General features: G+C 41.8%; 1 protein-coding gene across 2 annotated transcripts in view; it reads right to left on the bottom strand.

Moving 5' to 3' along the window:
- Positions 1-8,594: 8,594 nt before the first annotated feature.
- The window catches only part of C12H16orf78 (chromosome 12 C16orf78 homolog), a 219,738-nt gene continuing 210,328 nt past the window's right edge, over positions 8,595-18,004 (bottom strand). For both annotated transcript variants that reach the window (XM_078669856.1, XM_078669857.1), the window contains one exon: positions 8,595-8,837. In XM_078669856.1, the coding sequence (XP_078525982.1) occupies positions 8,687-8,837 (151 nt within the window). In that variant the 3' untranslated portion in view covers positions 8,595-8,686. The remainder of the gene's footprint in view (positions 8,838-18,004) is intronic.

Raw genomic sequence — 18,004 nt, 5'->3', positions numbered from 1 at the left:
TCTGATAGATACATCTGCCGTGTGGATTCCTCACCTTGTGAATAGAGTCCCACAGCAGTCCCCACTCCCGGAGGAGGGTGTCCACTCTTCTAGACCAGGAAATCCTGAAGGACAGAGCGTGCAAAATGACCTTCCCTCCTCACCTCGGAATCCAAGCAGTAATGCTTCGCGAAAGTGTGGAGGGAAGACCAAGTTGCCGCTCTGCAAATATCCTCAACAGGCACACCTCTAGCCAACGCTGAAGTTGATGATTTAGCTCTCGTAGAATGAGCCCTAATACCCTCTGGAGGTTCCTTACCGGCCAAAGAGTAGCAGATCTTAATACAGAGGACGATCCATCTTGACAAAGTCCTCTTATGGACCGCTCTTCCTTTCTTGCAGCCAGCAAAGCCAATAAAGAGCTGGTCATCCAAATGACAGTCTTTAGTCCTGTCCAGGTAAAAAGACACCGCCCTCTTGGGGTCAAAACGGTGTAATCTCTCCTCCTTCTTGGAAGGGTGTGGGGGAGGATAAAAGGTAGGAAGGGTAATGGATTGACCAAGGTGGAAAGAAGTCACCACCTTTGGCAGAAAAGCAGCCCTGGTCCTAAGAACCATTCGATCAGCATGAATGGACAAGAAAGGGGGCTTGTGACTAAGAGCTTGAAGCTCACTTACCCTCCTTGCCGAGGTTATTGCAACGAGAAAAACCGTTTTGAAAGTCAGAAGCCTCATAGGACATTTGTGAAGAGGCTCAAAAGGAGCACCCATTAAAAATGTCAAAACAAGATTTAAATCCCACTGAGGCACAATAAAAGGGGTAGGAGGGAACTTATTTGTGAGGCCCTTCAAAAACCTTAAAACTATAGGAGATTTAAAAAGAGAAGGCTGGTCAGGCAAACAGATAAAAGCCGACAGCGCAGAAAGATAACCCTTCACCGTGGCAACAGCAAGCCCTTGCTGTGCCAGAGAAAGGGCAAACTGGAGAACATCAGATAAATGGGCCCTCAAAGGGTCTATAGACTTCCCTCTGCACCAAGTAACAAATTTAGACCACCTATAAGAATAGATGGACTTAGTGGAGTCACGCCTGGCTGACAAAATGACATCCACCACATCGTGAGGGAGAGAAAAAGAAATCAGGTTGCCCCGTTCAATCTCCAGGCATGAAGGTGTAAGGTCTGGAGGTGGGGGTGTAGAACCTGCCCCTCCATCTGAGAGAGGAGATCTGCCCGGTGAGGGAGACGGAGCGGCGGGTGAGAGGAGAGGTGGAGAAGGTCTGAATACCACACCCTTCTTGGCCAATCCGGGGTATAAATATGACTTGGGCCCGGTCTTGGTGAATTTTCCTCAGAACCCGAGGAATCAATGGTATGGGAGGAAACGCGTAAAAGAGTTGCGAGCTCCAACTCAACTGAAACGCGTCCCCCAAGGCTCCTTGTATCGGATACTGGAGACTGCAGAATGACAGGCAGTGAGCATTCTCGCGAGTGGCGAACAGGTCCACCCGAGGAGTCCCCCACATCTGAAAGATGTTGTGAACTACCCCCGGATGGAGCCTCCACTCGTGATCGGCAGAGAACTGCCGACTGAGACTGTCTGCACGAACGTTCTGAACTCCGGCCAGATGATTTGCCTCTCTGCAGAGACACTGCGACCCTACTCCTCCCTGCTTGTTGATGTACCACATCGCGGTCCTGTTGTCCGTCAGGACCTGAACAGACTGACCGCGAAGGGAAGGGAGGAAGGCCTTGAGTGCCATACGTATCGCCCGCAATTCTAAAAGGTTGATGTGAAGCAACCTTTCCTCTGGAGACCAAAGACCCTTGACCTCCAGGTCCCCCAGATGAGCACCCCACCCGAGAGAGGACGCATCCGATATCACTGTGGCAACCGATGGAGGAATCTGAAAAGGCTTCCCTTGAGACAGATTGCCTTCCACGCTCCACCAAGACAGATCCGCTGCAGTTTCTCTGGAGATCTTCACTGACTCCCTGAGATCTCTGTTGTGCTGATACCACTGCCTGCGGAGGCACCACTGGAGCGCCCTCATATGCCAGCGTGCATGGTTGACCAACAGAATGCATGAAGCCATCAGACCGAGCAGGCGAAGGACCTTCAGGACTGGAACGACCGCTCCATTGTAAAACAAAGGAATCATTTCCTGTATGTCGCGAATCCTTTGCGGAGGAGGGAATGCACGACACACAGTAGTGTCCAGTACCGCACCTATGAACAGGTTGCGCTGTGAGGGCACCAGGTGAGACTTGGGTACATTTATCGAAAAACCCAACCTGTGCAACAACTGAGTTGTCTCTTGCAGATGATGGAGCACCTTCTCCGGCGACTCCGCTTTGATCAGCCAGTCGTCTAGATACGGAAACACATGTACCCCCGTTCTCCTGAGATGAGCTGCCACCACTGCCATCACCTTGGTGAAGACTCGAGGCGCAGTAGTAAGACCAAACGGAAGGACCACAAACTGGTAGTGTTGTGACCCAACCGTAAAACGGAGATACTTTCTGTGCGACTTCAAGATGGGAATATGAAAATACGCATCTTGCAAGTCGATCAACACCATCCAGTCTTCCTCCAGCAGCGCTTGAAGAACCTGCGCAAGAGTGAGCATCTTGAACTTTTCCTGTTTCAGGTAAAGGTTCAAAATCCTGAGGTCCAGGATTGGCCGAAACCTGCCATCTTTCTTGGGGATCAGGAAATACCGGGAGTAGTACCCCTGACCCCTTTCCTGCTCTGGAACCACCTCTATCGCACCTTTTCGGAACAAAGCCAGAACTTCTTCCTGCAGGAGAAGCAGGTGGTCCTCCGAACAATAACCCTGGCAAGGAGGGTAATTGGGAGGGAATTCCTGAAAAGGAAGTGCATACCCATACTCTACAGGATTGAAAACCCAAAGACCCGATGTTATTAATGCCCAATCGTGTAGAAAATGTGTAAGCCGACCCCCCACTGGACCCACATGATCCGGAATGGCGGATCTAGGGCTGCTTTGCTGCGTTGGCAGGGGGTTGGAAAGGGGAGGAGGAAGAGGAGGAGGAAGCTTGACGCCCTCTAGGGCGGGATCTTTGCCTGCTCCTGTACGACTTGTACAGCGTATTCTGCTGCTGTTGTGGCTGCTGCTGAGATGGTCTGTAAGAACGAAAGGAAGATCTGCCAAACCCTCTGAAGCGTCTTCCAGTAGTACCTCTGGACTGGAGACCCAAAGATTTTGCAGTGGCCCTACTGTCCTTAAAACGTTCCAAGGCAGCATCAGCCTTCTTACCAAACAATCCTGAGCCATCAAAAGGCAAGTCCATCAAAACAGACTGGACGTCCGCAGAGAACTCTGAAGTTTTAAGCCAGGCAGCCCTCCTAGTGGCCACGGATGAGCCTATGACCCTTGCCACCGAATCAGCAGTGTCCAGACCACTCTGGATTACTTGCCTCGCAGCTGCCTGAGTGTCCGATATTACCTCCTGAAAATCCTTCCCCTGTTCCTCAGGGATTTTCGGAACCAATTGCTTGACAGAATCCATCAAGGCATGAATATACCTCCCCATCAGACAAGTTGCGTTAGTTGATTCAAGCGCCATACTGGCTGAAGAGAAGACTTTCTTAGCAGTTTGATCCTGCTTCCTGGATTCTTTATCTCCAGGAACCTGCGGAAAAGCCCCAGCAGACCTCTTCGAACAGGCAGCCTGAACGACTAAACTCTCAGGTAGGGGGTGTGTTGACAAGAATTCAGGGTCACCCGGAGGAACTCTGTACCTCCTCGCCACTGTCCTAGAAACTGCAGGAGCAGACAAAGGTTTCTTCCATACTTCATAGATGGGCTCAGATAAGGCATCATTAAAGGGTAACATAGGTTCAATAACAGAAGAGGGTGAATGAAGAAACTCAGTTAAAATATTTGGTTTATAATCAGCAGTGGGCAGAGTAATGTTCAATAAACTCGCTGCCTTTTTAATAACGGTGTGATAAGGAACCACATCTTTCGAAGTAACATTTGAAAGTGAAGCCAAATCCCACTCAGGGGACAGTTCAAGTCCACTGGCTTCACCCAAGTCCTCAAAAGGATCTTCAGAATCATGTAACTCTCCTTCCTCAGTATCTGTATACTGGTATCTTTCTTCCTCCAGAAGTTTCTGGGCCTCTCTTCGCGATCTTTCCTTCGTGATAGAAGTCGAAGAATTCGCAATCGACTCCGATGGAGTCGGGACCGGCGTTGATCCCGAAAATCGGATGAGGTCGTTTCACTCGAGGTCGAGCAGAATCCTGTCTCGGAGTCGTAGGTATCGGCGTCGATGGAATCGGCGTCGATGGAGCCGGCGTCGTACGCTTCGGCGTCGACGACACAGGAGGTGCAGGAAAATGCCAATGCGGTGGGATAGCCGGCATAAAAGGCATGAAGGGCGCAGGGGCATAAGCCTGGGGAACACCCAAGTTAAAAGCCATAGGACCCGTGGGACCAACAGGTGCACCAGACGGGAACATTGCCCTGGAATAGACACCAAACATGGCGTTCAGGAACTGAGAAGGATCCTGACCTGGAGTTGGAAAATCAGGATATGGACCTCTGGGTTGTTCCTGAGGAGGTGGAGTCGATACGACGTCGACCTCTTCATCGAGTCCAGGAACCGGGGTCGACGAACCCGCAGGCACCGGAACTTCGACTTCACCAGCCCCCTGCTCCTCACCTTCATCCTCCTGAACAGAAGGATTGGATGGAACCGGAGAATGGAACTGATGTCATCACGCCGGCGTGGGCCTATTATAGGCGTCGGTGAAGTCAGCGGAGTCGCGAGCGGTGCCGTGCCTCTGTGACGTCCGGATCCACGTCGGCGCGAAGCTACAAAAAGAATTTCCGAATGTTGCTGACGCAAGGGGATATTCACAACGTGAGGAATCCACGCGGCAGATGTATCTATCAGAAATTATAATTCTTGGCTGTATGCAAAGACGAAGTGCTTCACCTTTGAGAAATGACCAAATTTAAAATGAAGCAAGTCTCCATGGACAATAACAATACTAGGTCAACATGATTGGCAAAACATCATCACATCTATGAATACATTAACAAGTCAGCCTGAGTACTGTGTAGGCTGACTACTAGAGATGTGTCTCTTAGTATAATCTTTACCTCTACAGACTCATCTGACACGCCGATCATGGACACCCCCATGGAAGCGGGAATGTTTGGTGAATGTTGCAGCCAACATTATGAAGTTCAGACTTCTCAATAATCCAGACAGTGATGCACTAAACCTTCCTCTCGTGGTGGACTAAATTAATCAAGCAATAGGATTGACATCAGAGAAAGCCTTGAGAACCAATGGTCTCCTGCGGAATTTAGAAGAAATTTCATTTGCATCTTGTGCCCCATTTGTGGCACACCTTTGAGGAGGCTGCATATTCAGGATTCCTGAAGCCTGACCTCTGAGATCGAAGCTCAGAAGGACCATGATCTCTGCTTGTCATGCAGCCTGATATTGCTTATAAACATAGAAGCCAAGGTACTAACCAAACTCTTTGTCATGAGAAATATTTGTCCTCCGTGGCCCCCCATCCCTAGGCTGACTTTGGCCTCAGGGACCCCATCCCCTGAGGCCTGGCTACTTGATGCTGGGTGCCCTGGAACCCAATAAACAACAAACTTAGGGGTCTAATTAGAAATCCAAGTATGATTCCATGCTTTTGTAATCATGTCAATAGTACATGAGGACAAACACAGCAAATCCAACAAACCATACCACCAACAGTGAAGAACCAGTAAACGTGAGTCACCCCTAGTTTAGGATTCCCATCAAAAGTCTTGTATGGATCAATATTCTCATTTGGTAGTCCTTATCGGGTATTGTGTCTCTTGATCATTGAGACCAGCATACCCAGATAGCCAGTTCGGGGTAGCGACCCACAATCACTCGGTACTACCATATGATGTTGATACGATGGGAAGTGCAGTGCAAAAGCAAAAAGTGGTGATTAAAAAAGGATAGGGAACTTAACATGAACCAGTTTTAATAAATGTTAGCCCCTTCCCCTTTAAAAACAAGAACAGTATAACATCATCAACGCAGTCCACACAAATAGCTGCGAGGAGACCAACATGTTTCAGCCCCAATGGGAAAAGATCCCCAGGCTTTCGTCAGGGTCTCTGTTCTAAGAATATGCTACTGCTTATGAGTGAATAAAGTGTGAAAAAATTATACAAAAAAAAAACAAGTGAAAAACCAGTAAAGGATATTATTTTCCTTCAACTGTATCAACTCCTCTCTTCGGCACCTGGTCGATTTAGTACTGTGTTTTGGAGACAAACATACCGGTGAATCACGATCAGCTATCATGGTCTGTTGGAAGAGATACAGCATTTCTCAAATATACAAGTTCTTTACTCACCCAGGGTGTCCGGGGAGTGGACCTCACCTCTTCCTGGACCTGGCTCAGGATATGTGAGACCCCGCTCTACAATTACAGAAACCGACTCCATAAATACAAAGGACAGAGGGATCAAGCGTTGATCTACTCTGGCATTTAAACAATATGAAGTCAAAAGGTCTTCTGTGCATGGAATACACTTACATCTATCAAAACGTTTCAATTACAACCAGCTATCCACACCCTTGCAAGCCACAAACTGAGAAGCCATTGGTGTAATAGTCACTAAGGTCAGACATCAGGTGACAACAGCCTTGATACAGAACTATTAAGAGAGGTAGAGATATGTGTCCTACCTGTCCGTCGTTGTCTCAGGATGTGAGACTGAGTCAGGGGGAGGCACCGAACCTCCTTCGTTCTCCCTGCTTCATTCGCCCGGTTTGTTGAAATGAACCAATCGGTGCCGGTGGGGGAGGGGCAGGGCCAAAAGGCTGCGTTGGTTCCCATTGCCCAACAACTTATTTCACAGCATCCGCTGGTGTACGAGATAGATTTGAGACCAGGGGGGGAAAGCGGGTCTGTGTCCCCGACTGTCAGCAGTATTCAGGAGATTGGCACGCGTAATCTCGCGAGATTACCTAGTCGAAACTACAAAATGACGTCACGCGTCAGTCTAGTGTAGTTTATTCGTATCGTTTCCGCCCTCTGAAGCAGAACTCGAGCGCTCGAGCGCTGAAGCTAGGGAAAGAACTACCGGGTGACGCGGTAATGCTTAAAAAAGTAGTTCAATGTTAGCGAAAGTCGCTGTAATCAGCCTAGCATGCAGTATCACTCATTGTCTATAAACTATGACCCTTCTTATGTGCAGCACCACACTACAAGTACATCCTTTATTAAAGGGAAAGTCAAAAGTCTATCTTAGAAAGCAGATCACTGTTTATGAGTGAAAAAAGTGAAAGGCCACAGGGGGGCGACAATACACATACAATCATCTGTGCACTGTTCTGTTAGGGACCACAGGGGGAGCCCCAATGACCCTAGGGTCCCTGCCTGCCCCCACCTCAAGCGGGATACGGCTTGGCTCCTGAACACAGGTAGCGACGAAAATGCTGCTAACTTTGTGCAGGGGCAATTCTTTCATCTTTTTTCCTGCCTTCTTCACAGCGGTCAGGAAAACAAATTAAAAGTTTGCTCCCAGCGTCTTGTAGCAGTTTTTCTGCTCCTGCCTGCTGGGAGTTAACTTACTATTAGCTCTCTCTTGGCAGGAGCTGTAAAATAGCCTAGGTTTGCCTGCAAAGATGGGGCATAAAATGTATGTTAATGTTTACTACATTAAGAATTCTGTGTCCCCTGATATTCACTGGCCATTTTTGTACAAGAAAATGTCATCAGGTTTGCCACTGAAATTCACTTGTGTGGTGTTTTTCTGCAGGATTCAGAATTCTGGTATGTGCAGTAATATACGTGAACAAACACACCAGAATTTAACTAGCCACTCATTATGTGAGCCTAAGTCTTGTCTTCTCACTTCTTTCCTAGATGCAAAGAAGAACGAGGCCCCTGGTCACTTGGGATAAAAGGCAATACTTGGCACATGGCTCAGTGGCAGCCGCCACATTGAAAAAGTGTTCGGGCGGGGGCAGGGGATCCAGAGGGATTTTGGGAGGGGGACAGAGGGGGGGGTTAATAATAATTAAAACATTTTAAAAGTTGAACTTAGCTGCTGCCAGGTGCCTCCTTGTTGGGTCTTCCTTGTACCAGCCGACACTAGGACTACGTCACAGTCGCCCCATCCAATCTCCATGCTGCTCTCATGCTATGAGAGCAGTGCGGGGACTTGCCTAAGCCGGCTGAAAAGACGCTCTGCTCAGGAAGTCTCTCGGGTTTCTCCAGACCAGCTGAAACGGCCGGCCAAACACACATGAGCACTTAGAGAGTGCACATAGCACTCCTCCCCCTCCCTTTCATGCAAATGCTGGCTGAGCCAGCAGCTTAAAAATAAAACAATAGTGAAAATATCGTTTTATATTTTAGCTGTTGGCTCTGAGTCAGTGGGGTGACGCTCCTTCGCCATTGTGGAGGAGCCACCCCTGACGTGGCTTGCTCAGGACCTCTGAGTTTCTCAATTCCTGGAGAAGTTGGGAGACAAAGAATCATTTAACCATACAGATATCACAATACTGCTAATTTCCTCTTATGTTTTGACAAAAATGATATACACAACAAAACTTATAACATCCTTAAATCTGCATTTTATTGATTCAAACATCATAAGCCAGCAAGTGTAACCCAAGTTTTAACAATTAAAGGAATAGGAATACAGGCTAAAAGGGGGGTTACAGTGAAACAGAATTGCTTGTAGAGCACATCACAGCGTTTAGGTCAATGTCAGACTCCTTCATATGTGGGTGGAGGTCTACGTCAAGTCCTGATTCCCTACAGAGCTTTAGCAATGTATTAATGTTGTTTTGTGACAAACGGAGATACCTGTGATCAAGTAAACATAAAGAAAGTAAAAGCTTCAAAGATGCATTGTATGGTATTTATTACTAGTTATTTGCAATGTAAATACCCAATTGTTCAAGCACTCAAAGTTAAATTGCAAACTATATAACACAGCATTTTTATTAACATTTTTGGCATAGGTCATTCACGTCGTCTGGTAGGAAAAGCTCAAAATGAAACATGGTCATAGTTAACCTCAACTTTGTGATTTTTAATTATGAAAGACATGCTAAATTTAAGTTATATTCAATTTAATAACCTTGTTTTGAGTGGTTGGGCATGTTTCTATGACATTTCAACTTCCTTGATACACACAATCAATCAACACTATATATGTTCACACTATTTATGATAACACTCGCAGCGCAGGAAAACAAGAAACTGCTCAGCAGTAATGTTGTGTATCTGAAAACCTGAAACATTCATTCTTCAAGATATAACTATACTGAACAAAATCCCAGGATAAACTGGGTGATAGAACACTCTCTTCAAAAAGTTCTGACCTGTGTCTGGAAACCTAAGTGTATGAAATAAAAATATCGTAGCCAAAATATTATCTGACACAAATCTTGAGTTATAAATATTGTTTGCAAAAATAATCCATCATTGACTATACAGCTACACTCAAAGGGCTTATTGTCTATCAACAATATTTAGGATACAGTTTAATAGATTTCCGAGGATATTTTTGCTGAAGACATTCCGAGTTACAACCGTTCTGTCACTTACAATATAACTAAGGCTCCCGGGTTTATGGTATTTACTTTTTTGACATTTCCGTCTGCATTTATCCACATTTATTTTTTGCAAATTTTATCTGTATTTATTCATATTTATTTTGGGCTTTGTCGAAAAATTAAGCTGAAATTAGTATATTTCCACATTTATTCAACAAGTAAAAATGCACTCATGTATGAATGCCTACTAGGTTTCAATGCTATAAGCACCCGCAGAAGATAAATCACTGCACTTACAAAGAAATATGCAAATTTCAGTATCAACCTTGTGCATATCTACTGCTGTTTAAGCCTCTTTACTAAAACTCCTTTCTTTTTCACCCAGCCCTCTTACCTATCAATCCACACTGCTACTGGCCTGGCAGTCATAACAAACAGTATTTAGAATTACTCAAAAGGAACCCAATTTCCGTTTTTATCCACATATAAAAATAAATACAGACAAGAAAATAAATGTTTTCTGTCTGTATTTATCTGTAAAAATCTGTAACAGAAAACAGGGAGCCTTAAATATAACTCTACACACATTACACTGCAAATGTAGGATTATAGTGCCAACTTCCAATAAGATTAGATTTTTAAGATTAGGTGGTTTATGACAAAGAGTAAATTAGAACTGTGTGGCACATATGGATTTGGAAGATTATAGTTTAGCCTCAAATAGACTTGATAAAGCTTCCAAATATGTCATACCATTGGAAATGGTATCACATTTGAGAGTAGTGAAGGTCATAGCCTCATGAGAGGCGAAGCCTCGAGTGAGTTTTTTTGCCTCATGCTCCTTTAGCAATGACTACAAGTAATATAATGCACACTGAAAATCTGCATATGTGGTTTCCTATTTATCTGTTTTAAAAAGTATATAACCAAAGCAAGGATACACGGATTTACATTCGTAAAGTGAGGTACAGTCACATTGATCTGTTGACTATTCACAGAGCTGTTTCTTTGTAACGTGAAATCTGTGAGGGAGGAAACAAAGTTGTTCCCACTTCAGTTTAGCTACACTGTCCTACACTGTCCTACCAGGATGGAATCTGACCTTTCCACTGCAGTAATATGCGAGGGCATTTATAAGTACAGACAAATACACAGAAAAGTGCAAGCAAGTTGAAAAATGTAAGGTGTCTTCTGCCCACACACCCTGACTCGCCAATTAGTGTTACTCGTTACTGACTAACCCCCACTCCCAGACAAAGCCGGATGTCCTTTCTATTCCAGGAATATAGACAATATCCTCGGAATAACATGATTACTTGTTGATAGAAGAAAAAAACTTGTAGTTTGGAGACACAGTCACAAAAGTTTTTGGGCATATACGCATATTAAATGTGTCCCTGCATTTTGTGAAATAACAGGAACTCCAGTTTACGGTTTCCAGTGAAGTTAACTTCGAAAGCAGCAATACACTGATCAGAATGAATATCACTTTCAACATTGAGATAAAGAGACTCAGATCTATTCGAGTGAAACATTGGAAAAATTCTATGATATGACATTATTATTCAGTTGAATAAACTTCAAAAGTGGAAAGATCTTGGCTTTGGGAATCTAGCTTCATTTTTTGCTGTACAGAAACTTATCACTTGGCAGGAAATTATGGCCAGAACTGACAATAGGTTAAAATCGGGATTTCTGGAATTTAATCAGATTATGAATTTTATAAATAAATATGACTTATCGTCAGGCATAACACCTCTGGCCACTGCTTTGTATAAAATAGGGTTAACAGGAATAGGTAACTGCCACAAATTTCTGAGAAAGGGTGAAGAATCTCCCTTAGTTGAGGAAATTCTGGTTGGAATATCTCGGGAAACCAATTGCTCCTTTTCAAGACAGGAATGGGAACGGATCGCCCAGCTAGGCAGCAAAACGATTCGTGCAGCCAATTTTAAGAGAATGTCTTTCATATCACGCTGGTTGGCTTATCTAACTCCCAAAGCATTAAACAAGTGTTTTTCGGGAGTAGAGAATAGATGTTTTAGATGTCAGTGCCTGGAGGGGGGTGATTGGCTTCATACTTTCTATACATGTCCCAAACTGCTTAATTTCTGGCTTAAAATTTTCTCCTCAATTATTCGGGATATTAATAAAGCAAGCGAACCCAAAGCTGAGATCGCGTTCTTTGGTATCTCAAAAAAGAGAAGCGATTTGTCCAGGTCATAAGAATCTTCTATGGCAATTTGTACTTTGGTGGCCTGCTCCTTAATACTTCAAAACTGGAGGTCCGAGGAGATACAATCCTATTTTAAATGGGGGAATAAAATGAGGCGGGTTAAAAAATTTGAAGAGGCATATGCCAAAAGAGTAGGATCCATGAGAAACTTAGTTAAAAGTTGGAGTTTTTATAAAAACAGTGAATTTTTAATCTCCTTGCAATATAGTTTTATAGTAAAAACATGTCAATGTGAGGAATTCTTTTTTTTCCTGTACTGATGCACTTTATGTCCTTTGTTTCCGTATAGTATTGGGGTACACTATATATTAAAGCACTTTAGCAAAAGGCACTTTATGTATACTACCAACTTGGGCCAGTTTAGTCAACATCCTTTTTTGGATATGTCACTACATGAGTAGCTGTGGACAGATTATAACGTTTCGAATTGGGTCTAGTGGAGTATGACGATTGCGTATATTAAGCACTTTTGCACAAGACACTTTATGAATGCCAATGGTTCCGGCTAGATATGTTGAATTATTGGTACTTATGACTAGTGAAATCGTTTTAGGAAATGGAATGTAGTAGGCTTTTTTAGTGATACTTTTGCTGCTGTGTACAAAAATGATTATTTTTGAATACATGATGAACTGGATTATATTTAATTTTGCTCAAAGTTGCTGACTTCAACTTAAACTCTTGCTACATGCATTTGTCTTTCTCTGTTTGTCCTTTGCTTTGCTCAATAAAAAAAAAAAAAAAAAAAAACATTATTATTGGGGCAGAAATTGGCCCTCTACCACAGGAAACATAAACAAATTCTCAATTATTTCAAAATGTGCTAGTGACCGGTCAACGAGGGAGCAACGCAAAAAAGCCTGGCTTCCTCCAAACGAGGGATTCTTTTGAGTGGGAGATGTAGAGACCTACAGACACAGTGGGCGAATTACAAAATGCATTTTTTAGTACATTTAGCAATACTACATTAGTATTACTAACATACTACAAAATACAGTTCACTAACCTACATGCAGAGGTTTTCACCATGGTCCCTCCTATTTTATGTATGGGGAGACCTCTACGCAGACTGAAGCAATCTCCGCAAAAGCAGTCCTACATTGTAGAAGCAAATGGGGGAGAGGAAGGAGAAGTGACTGAAAAATGAGCAAAACCAACCACAAAACAGGGGGGGTTAAAGGAGTTGTGAGGGCTTTAGGGAGGGTCAAGGAGGGGTTTAGAGAGGGACATGCACCCACCCACAAACAACTAAGCCCATAGCATTCCACACACTGGGCTTACATAGTTACTACAGCCAAAAGAGTCGTAAATGTACTTCATCTGGGACCTGGAGCAAGTCCATCACCAGACATAGCAAACCACTGACACTGAAAATAATGGAGGCAAGAACTTTAAAAAGAACAACATAGAAAGTAAGTTACAGTAAATTAATTGTTTTTTGATTTTTTTTAAAATATATATACATTTAAAATAAATGTTAAAAAACTTTCTAATGCATATTAATATCATTTTATTTTAAAGTATGTTAAGTCGCATTTTAGTTTAAAATTGAATGTGCGTTTTAAAAAAAAATAATTACACTGATTCTAATTCATTTCATTCATAATGGTTAGAAAGCTTTCATGCATAATAAATAAATATATTACTTTAGGTGGGCATTTCTATTAGTTAAATAATTAATTCAAAATTGAGTTAATAGTGCTGTAGCATTTTTATATTTTGCTACAATTAAAATGAATATATAAAATTAATTTGCTTTAATATGTACAATATGAATATATTTTTTAAAGTTTAATAAACTTTACACAATTTTCATGAATTAACCAGAGAGAGATCTCTGCCCCAGTGACAAGACCTTCACCAGCCTTTGTCTATGTGTGAATAGTTACTCGTAGTAACTTTACACTCATAAATTAGGCTCCAGCCCCTGGATTCATGGGCTGGGGACATGTAACTCTTCACTCTTTAGCAACTTTACACCTGAAAATGGTGAATAACCAAAAGTAATGAAGTTACTACAAAAAAAAGTAAATTACACATGTAGATTTCCTAACATGTAAATTTCATAATGTGTACATTTTGTAATCTAGCTAAATATTGTGTTGAACAATATTGTAAAATAGAATATCATCAAAAAACAGTAAGTATATCGAAATAGTAATATGTACAGTTACATAATGAATGGATGTCCATCAAATCACACAAAGGTTATTTTCTGAACCAAGAGCTTGCTTTCTGCTAAATGTGGTGCAATTCCTTACAGGGGTTTGGGCTGTTTTTGTGTTCAAAATCCCTATGTGAAATTGCATGGCGAAAAAGCGCTTTGGGACCCCCTTTTTTCTCGGCCCCAACTTGACGAATCAGCCCAAAACTTCCAACACAGCAGCTGAACTGAGTGTTGTACTAATATGTAAAATGTTGTGAAGATTCATCAAACTTTGCCAAAGTCATTGGCCAAACTAAAAAGGCTTTCCTATGGAACCTAGATCCTAATCAGGAGTCCAGCCATGATATTTGAAACACGCACGTATAAATCACAGTGCCCACAAAGGGACCGGTGCAAACTTAAAACCAGCCCCCTCTAAATTCAGGGCTGCTCAAAAATTCAGTTTTCTGCCCTGATGATGACCTTACAAACTAAATAGGTCAAAACGCCATTGACCATTGTCCTTGGCACATATAGAAGAGGAAGCATTTATTGCAATTGTTGTTTTTGGGAACTTTCTTTCCTATGCCATTGTTTTTCTGTTTACACTATTAACTGTGTCCTCATTGCTATGTATTGTGTAAGTGTAAGCACCACCATTGTATTGTTCAATTGTCATTTTATATAGTTGCCTTTTTTAGTAAAAGATATTTTTGCAGAAATAATTGTTTTTTATATTTATTATGGGTACCTTCTCATGATTTTTTTTCATTGTTGTATGATTTCTGTTGTGGTTCATAAATATACTGTCTTCTAATCCATTTTTCTGTATTTATGTAAAACTTTAATAGTTTATTTTTGCTTCTATGTAACTTTTTTCTTGAACCATTGTAGTTGTTATAGTAATTATCTGGCCCATGATCGGGTAATAGGGCTTCCCCTGTTTGATGTAACCTCTTAATTATTGGTGTCATCCATATGAAATTCAAAGTAAAAAATGAATTTGTATAATTTATGGTATTACTGGCCAAGAGTCGCAAAGCAATAAACTGGCTCCGTTCTAATGTGCCTAAAGTTGATGGCTAAAACAAAGATATAAATTATTTGTGAAATAAATTAAAATTAAAATGACAGGAAAAGTTGAAAAACTAGAAGACATTCTGGAGATTTAGAAGGTATTGGCCACAGTATCACTATACCAATCTGATACCAGACAGCCATTATGATTGAAATAAGAGTACAAAAACACTGAAAGAAAGGGAAAAGGAAACAAAATGTATCCGGAATGGATAAAAGCCAAAGTAGTAAAAGTAAAATGAAAACAGAAAATGAAGTACTTAGATACTCATCAAATGTTTACTCATAGCACTGCCAATCCAGTTGTATCTTGTTTAATAGATATTACGGATATCTTAAAATCAATAAAGATACTTTAAAAAAGATATGGGAGTCATCTGCCCATCAGGGTGGCAGACGTATTATTAAGGTCTAGCTCACGCCCTAAATTCTCAATCCTCTGCTATTCAAAATATAATTGGAGCCACTAGGAATATTGTTTAGCCAAGAAACATCAACCTTGACTGACAAATAACTGTAGTTCAAACTGTTATCAACGCACTGCAGGACATGCTGGGTCACAACACAGACATGGATCTCCACTATCCATCTCATTGTAACCCTAGTAATGTCTGGCACACTTCCATCTTGAGTCCAGGTATTACCTAACAGCATGAATTTGAAACACGTCTCCAGCTTCTCTCAAGTTTTAAGAAATGTTTGAGTTTTCATAGACTCCCGTCTCTTCTTCAAGTTTCACCTGAAGAAATCTTGATTACTACATATAACCATACCTTAAGTTCTACTGACCATCTTCACTTTACAAGAGAGTTTTAACAGTGCAGAAGAGGCTTTCTTGATCTCATATGTTGACAAGTACTGCTTGATGATCAGCGTCCTGAGCACCATCATAACATCACTAAAAACTCTACTGCTTCAAACAGCCCCTCTAACAACAAACCACAAGAAGTTCAAATATATAATCACCAAAATCTCCGATTGTGCCTGTACAATGGACAATCCAGGTTACATAACACAGGTCCTTGAAACCCCTTCAGCAGGCCCCGGGTCACTCAAATGCCTTTCAATAGCTGTGAGATATGGGAGTGTCAGGAGCCTCACACCATATTCTGCAGAGATCCCCATACATTTGTGCTATACCACTGGCACTTTCTCTTGCTTGCTAATTTTAAATTAAAAATAACTCACAAAAACATACAGAACTGGGCATTCTGTTATCGCACGCCTAGACTGTAGAATGAGCTCTACCTAGTCTTAAGACTTTCCAATTCCATAGAAAAAGGTTTCAAGACTCACCTGTCCTTCATCTCCTTACTGCCCAAGACTAATCCTCCTCCTCATTCTGATTTTTTTTCTCATTTATCTGGCCACTCGTGCTTTTTAACCACCCCCTGCAATCTTTAATCCCACTTTTAAGGTGCCACCCAGGTTGCTCCTAAGTGTGGAAGAGTTTGAGACAGGCATTAGTGCACATTGGTACAAGCTTGTACATTAGAGGTATAGCCTGAAGAATCATGCTTACCTGAAATTTAAAATCTGCCACCATCTTCTTAACTACTTAGAGATATTTTAAAAACTGCTGGACATCACCATCACCAATAAAGTTTTCATGGCAAGTACTTTGAACCCCTCATCTGGCTACTGAATGAACATCCTTCAACTGTCCAGAAACGATGCAGCCTCCAAAGCAATAACTTGACCAATCACTGGCTTAACTCCTGAACCCTTATTCGGTCACGCATACTGATGCATTGGTCTGATTTTTGGCCAAATACAACAAAAAATACCTATACTGACAGTTAGGAATTTTTAAGACTGCATTTGAGTTTTCCTTAGGACAATGTTGGTTTCTATGGACCACTATGTTAACTTTTGACACCACTGTTTTTTTTACTGAAGCTGCAAGACTATTTTTTCTCCAGTTTCCCTCTATCGATTTTTGACAAATGTTTTGTGGCAGTTGGATGAAACCAGCTTCGATACTAGGGACTTGCTTTGAAGCTTGCATCTTTGGGGCTACTTCTCAAAGCAGTTTAAATGTATGTGTATTTATTCTATTCTATTCTATACAGCAGTTGTATAGAGAAAAACTAGCCATAGGCATCCTAGCATTGATATCACAACGCATATCCATTAGAGTGATTTAAGAGGATTGTTCTGGAAGAGCCAGGTCTTTTATAGCTTTTGAAAAGGAAGTTCTTTTTTGGCTGATCTCAAGGGGGAACGGAAGTCTGTTCCAAAGCTTAGCAGCGTTGCAACAGAAATGTATTATGGGAGATTAAAGGCCCTTATCAAGGAGCGCCCTATGAGCTATACAGGCAGATTTAAATTTAATTATTTTGGCCATTTGGAGCCAATACTCAGGTGTCAGGTGGATTGATGTTGAGGTAGGTTAAAGAGAATCCGAACAGCAGAATTCTGTACCATCTGTAGTTTTATTATTGTGTAAAAAAGGTTAGGAGGCCCCCTATCTCGGTTTGTGGGACCAGGGGAAATATTTATTTATTTATTTTATTTATTTTTAGCAATTTTTAAAGCGCAAACAAATACCCGTGAGGGTGTCTCGGCGCTAAATTCATAGAACTCACTAAGAGATGTCGGGGGAGTTAAGGCGTAGGATAGTCATGTAGAGAAGCAAGGGTTGTCCCGTGATCAAGCAAATTAGCTATTCTATCAACTAGAATAATTATTAAACCACAACAGTACGAATCAGATGGTCACACACAAACAAATTAATATTAATCTACTATTTGTGAGAGAGGCAAGGTAGAACTGTATGTAGTTGCAAAACATATAAATATGACCAATATCCTAACTTCAAGGTAGACAGACAGACTGTTGTCAACAAGGTAAAAGTTTGTAAGTATTTATTACATACAGCTGTTTAAAGACAGTTTGGAATTTATAATGTGTTTAAAAACTTATTCATCAACATAGATATATACAAATCACAATATTTAATAATCAATAGCATCATACACAATTGGGCAAATTACAAAAGATATTAAAAAAT

Source organism: Lissotriton helveticus, chromosome 12 (genome assembly GCF_964261635.1).
Source record: "Lissotriton helveticus chromosome 12, aLisHel1.1, whole genome shotgun sequence".
Taxonomy (NCBI): Eukaryota; Metazoa; Chordata; class Amphibia; order Caudata; family Salamandridae; genus Lissotriton; species Lissotriton helveticus.
The sequence above is the reverse complement of the archived record's forward strand: the minus strand, read 5'-3'. Positions and strand labels throughout refer to the sequence as shown.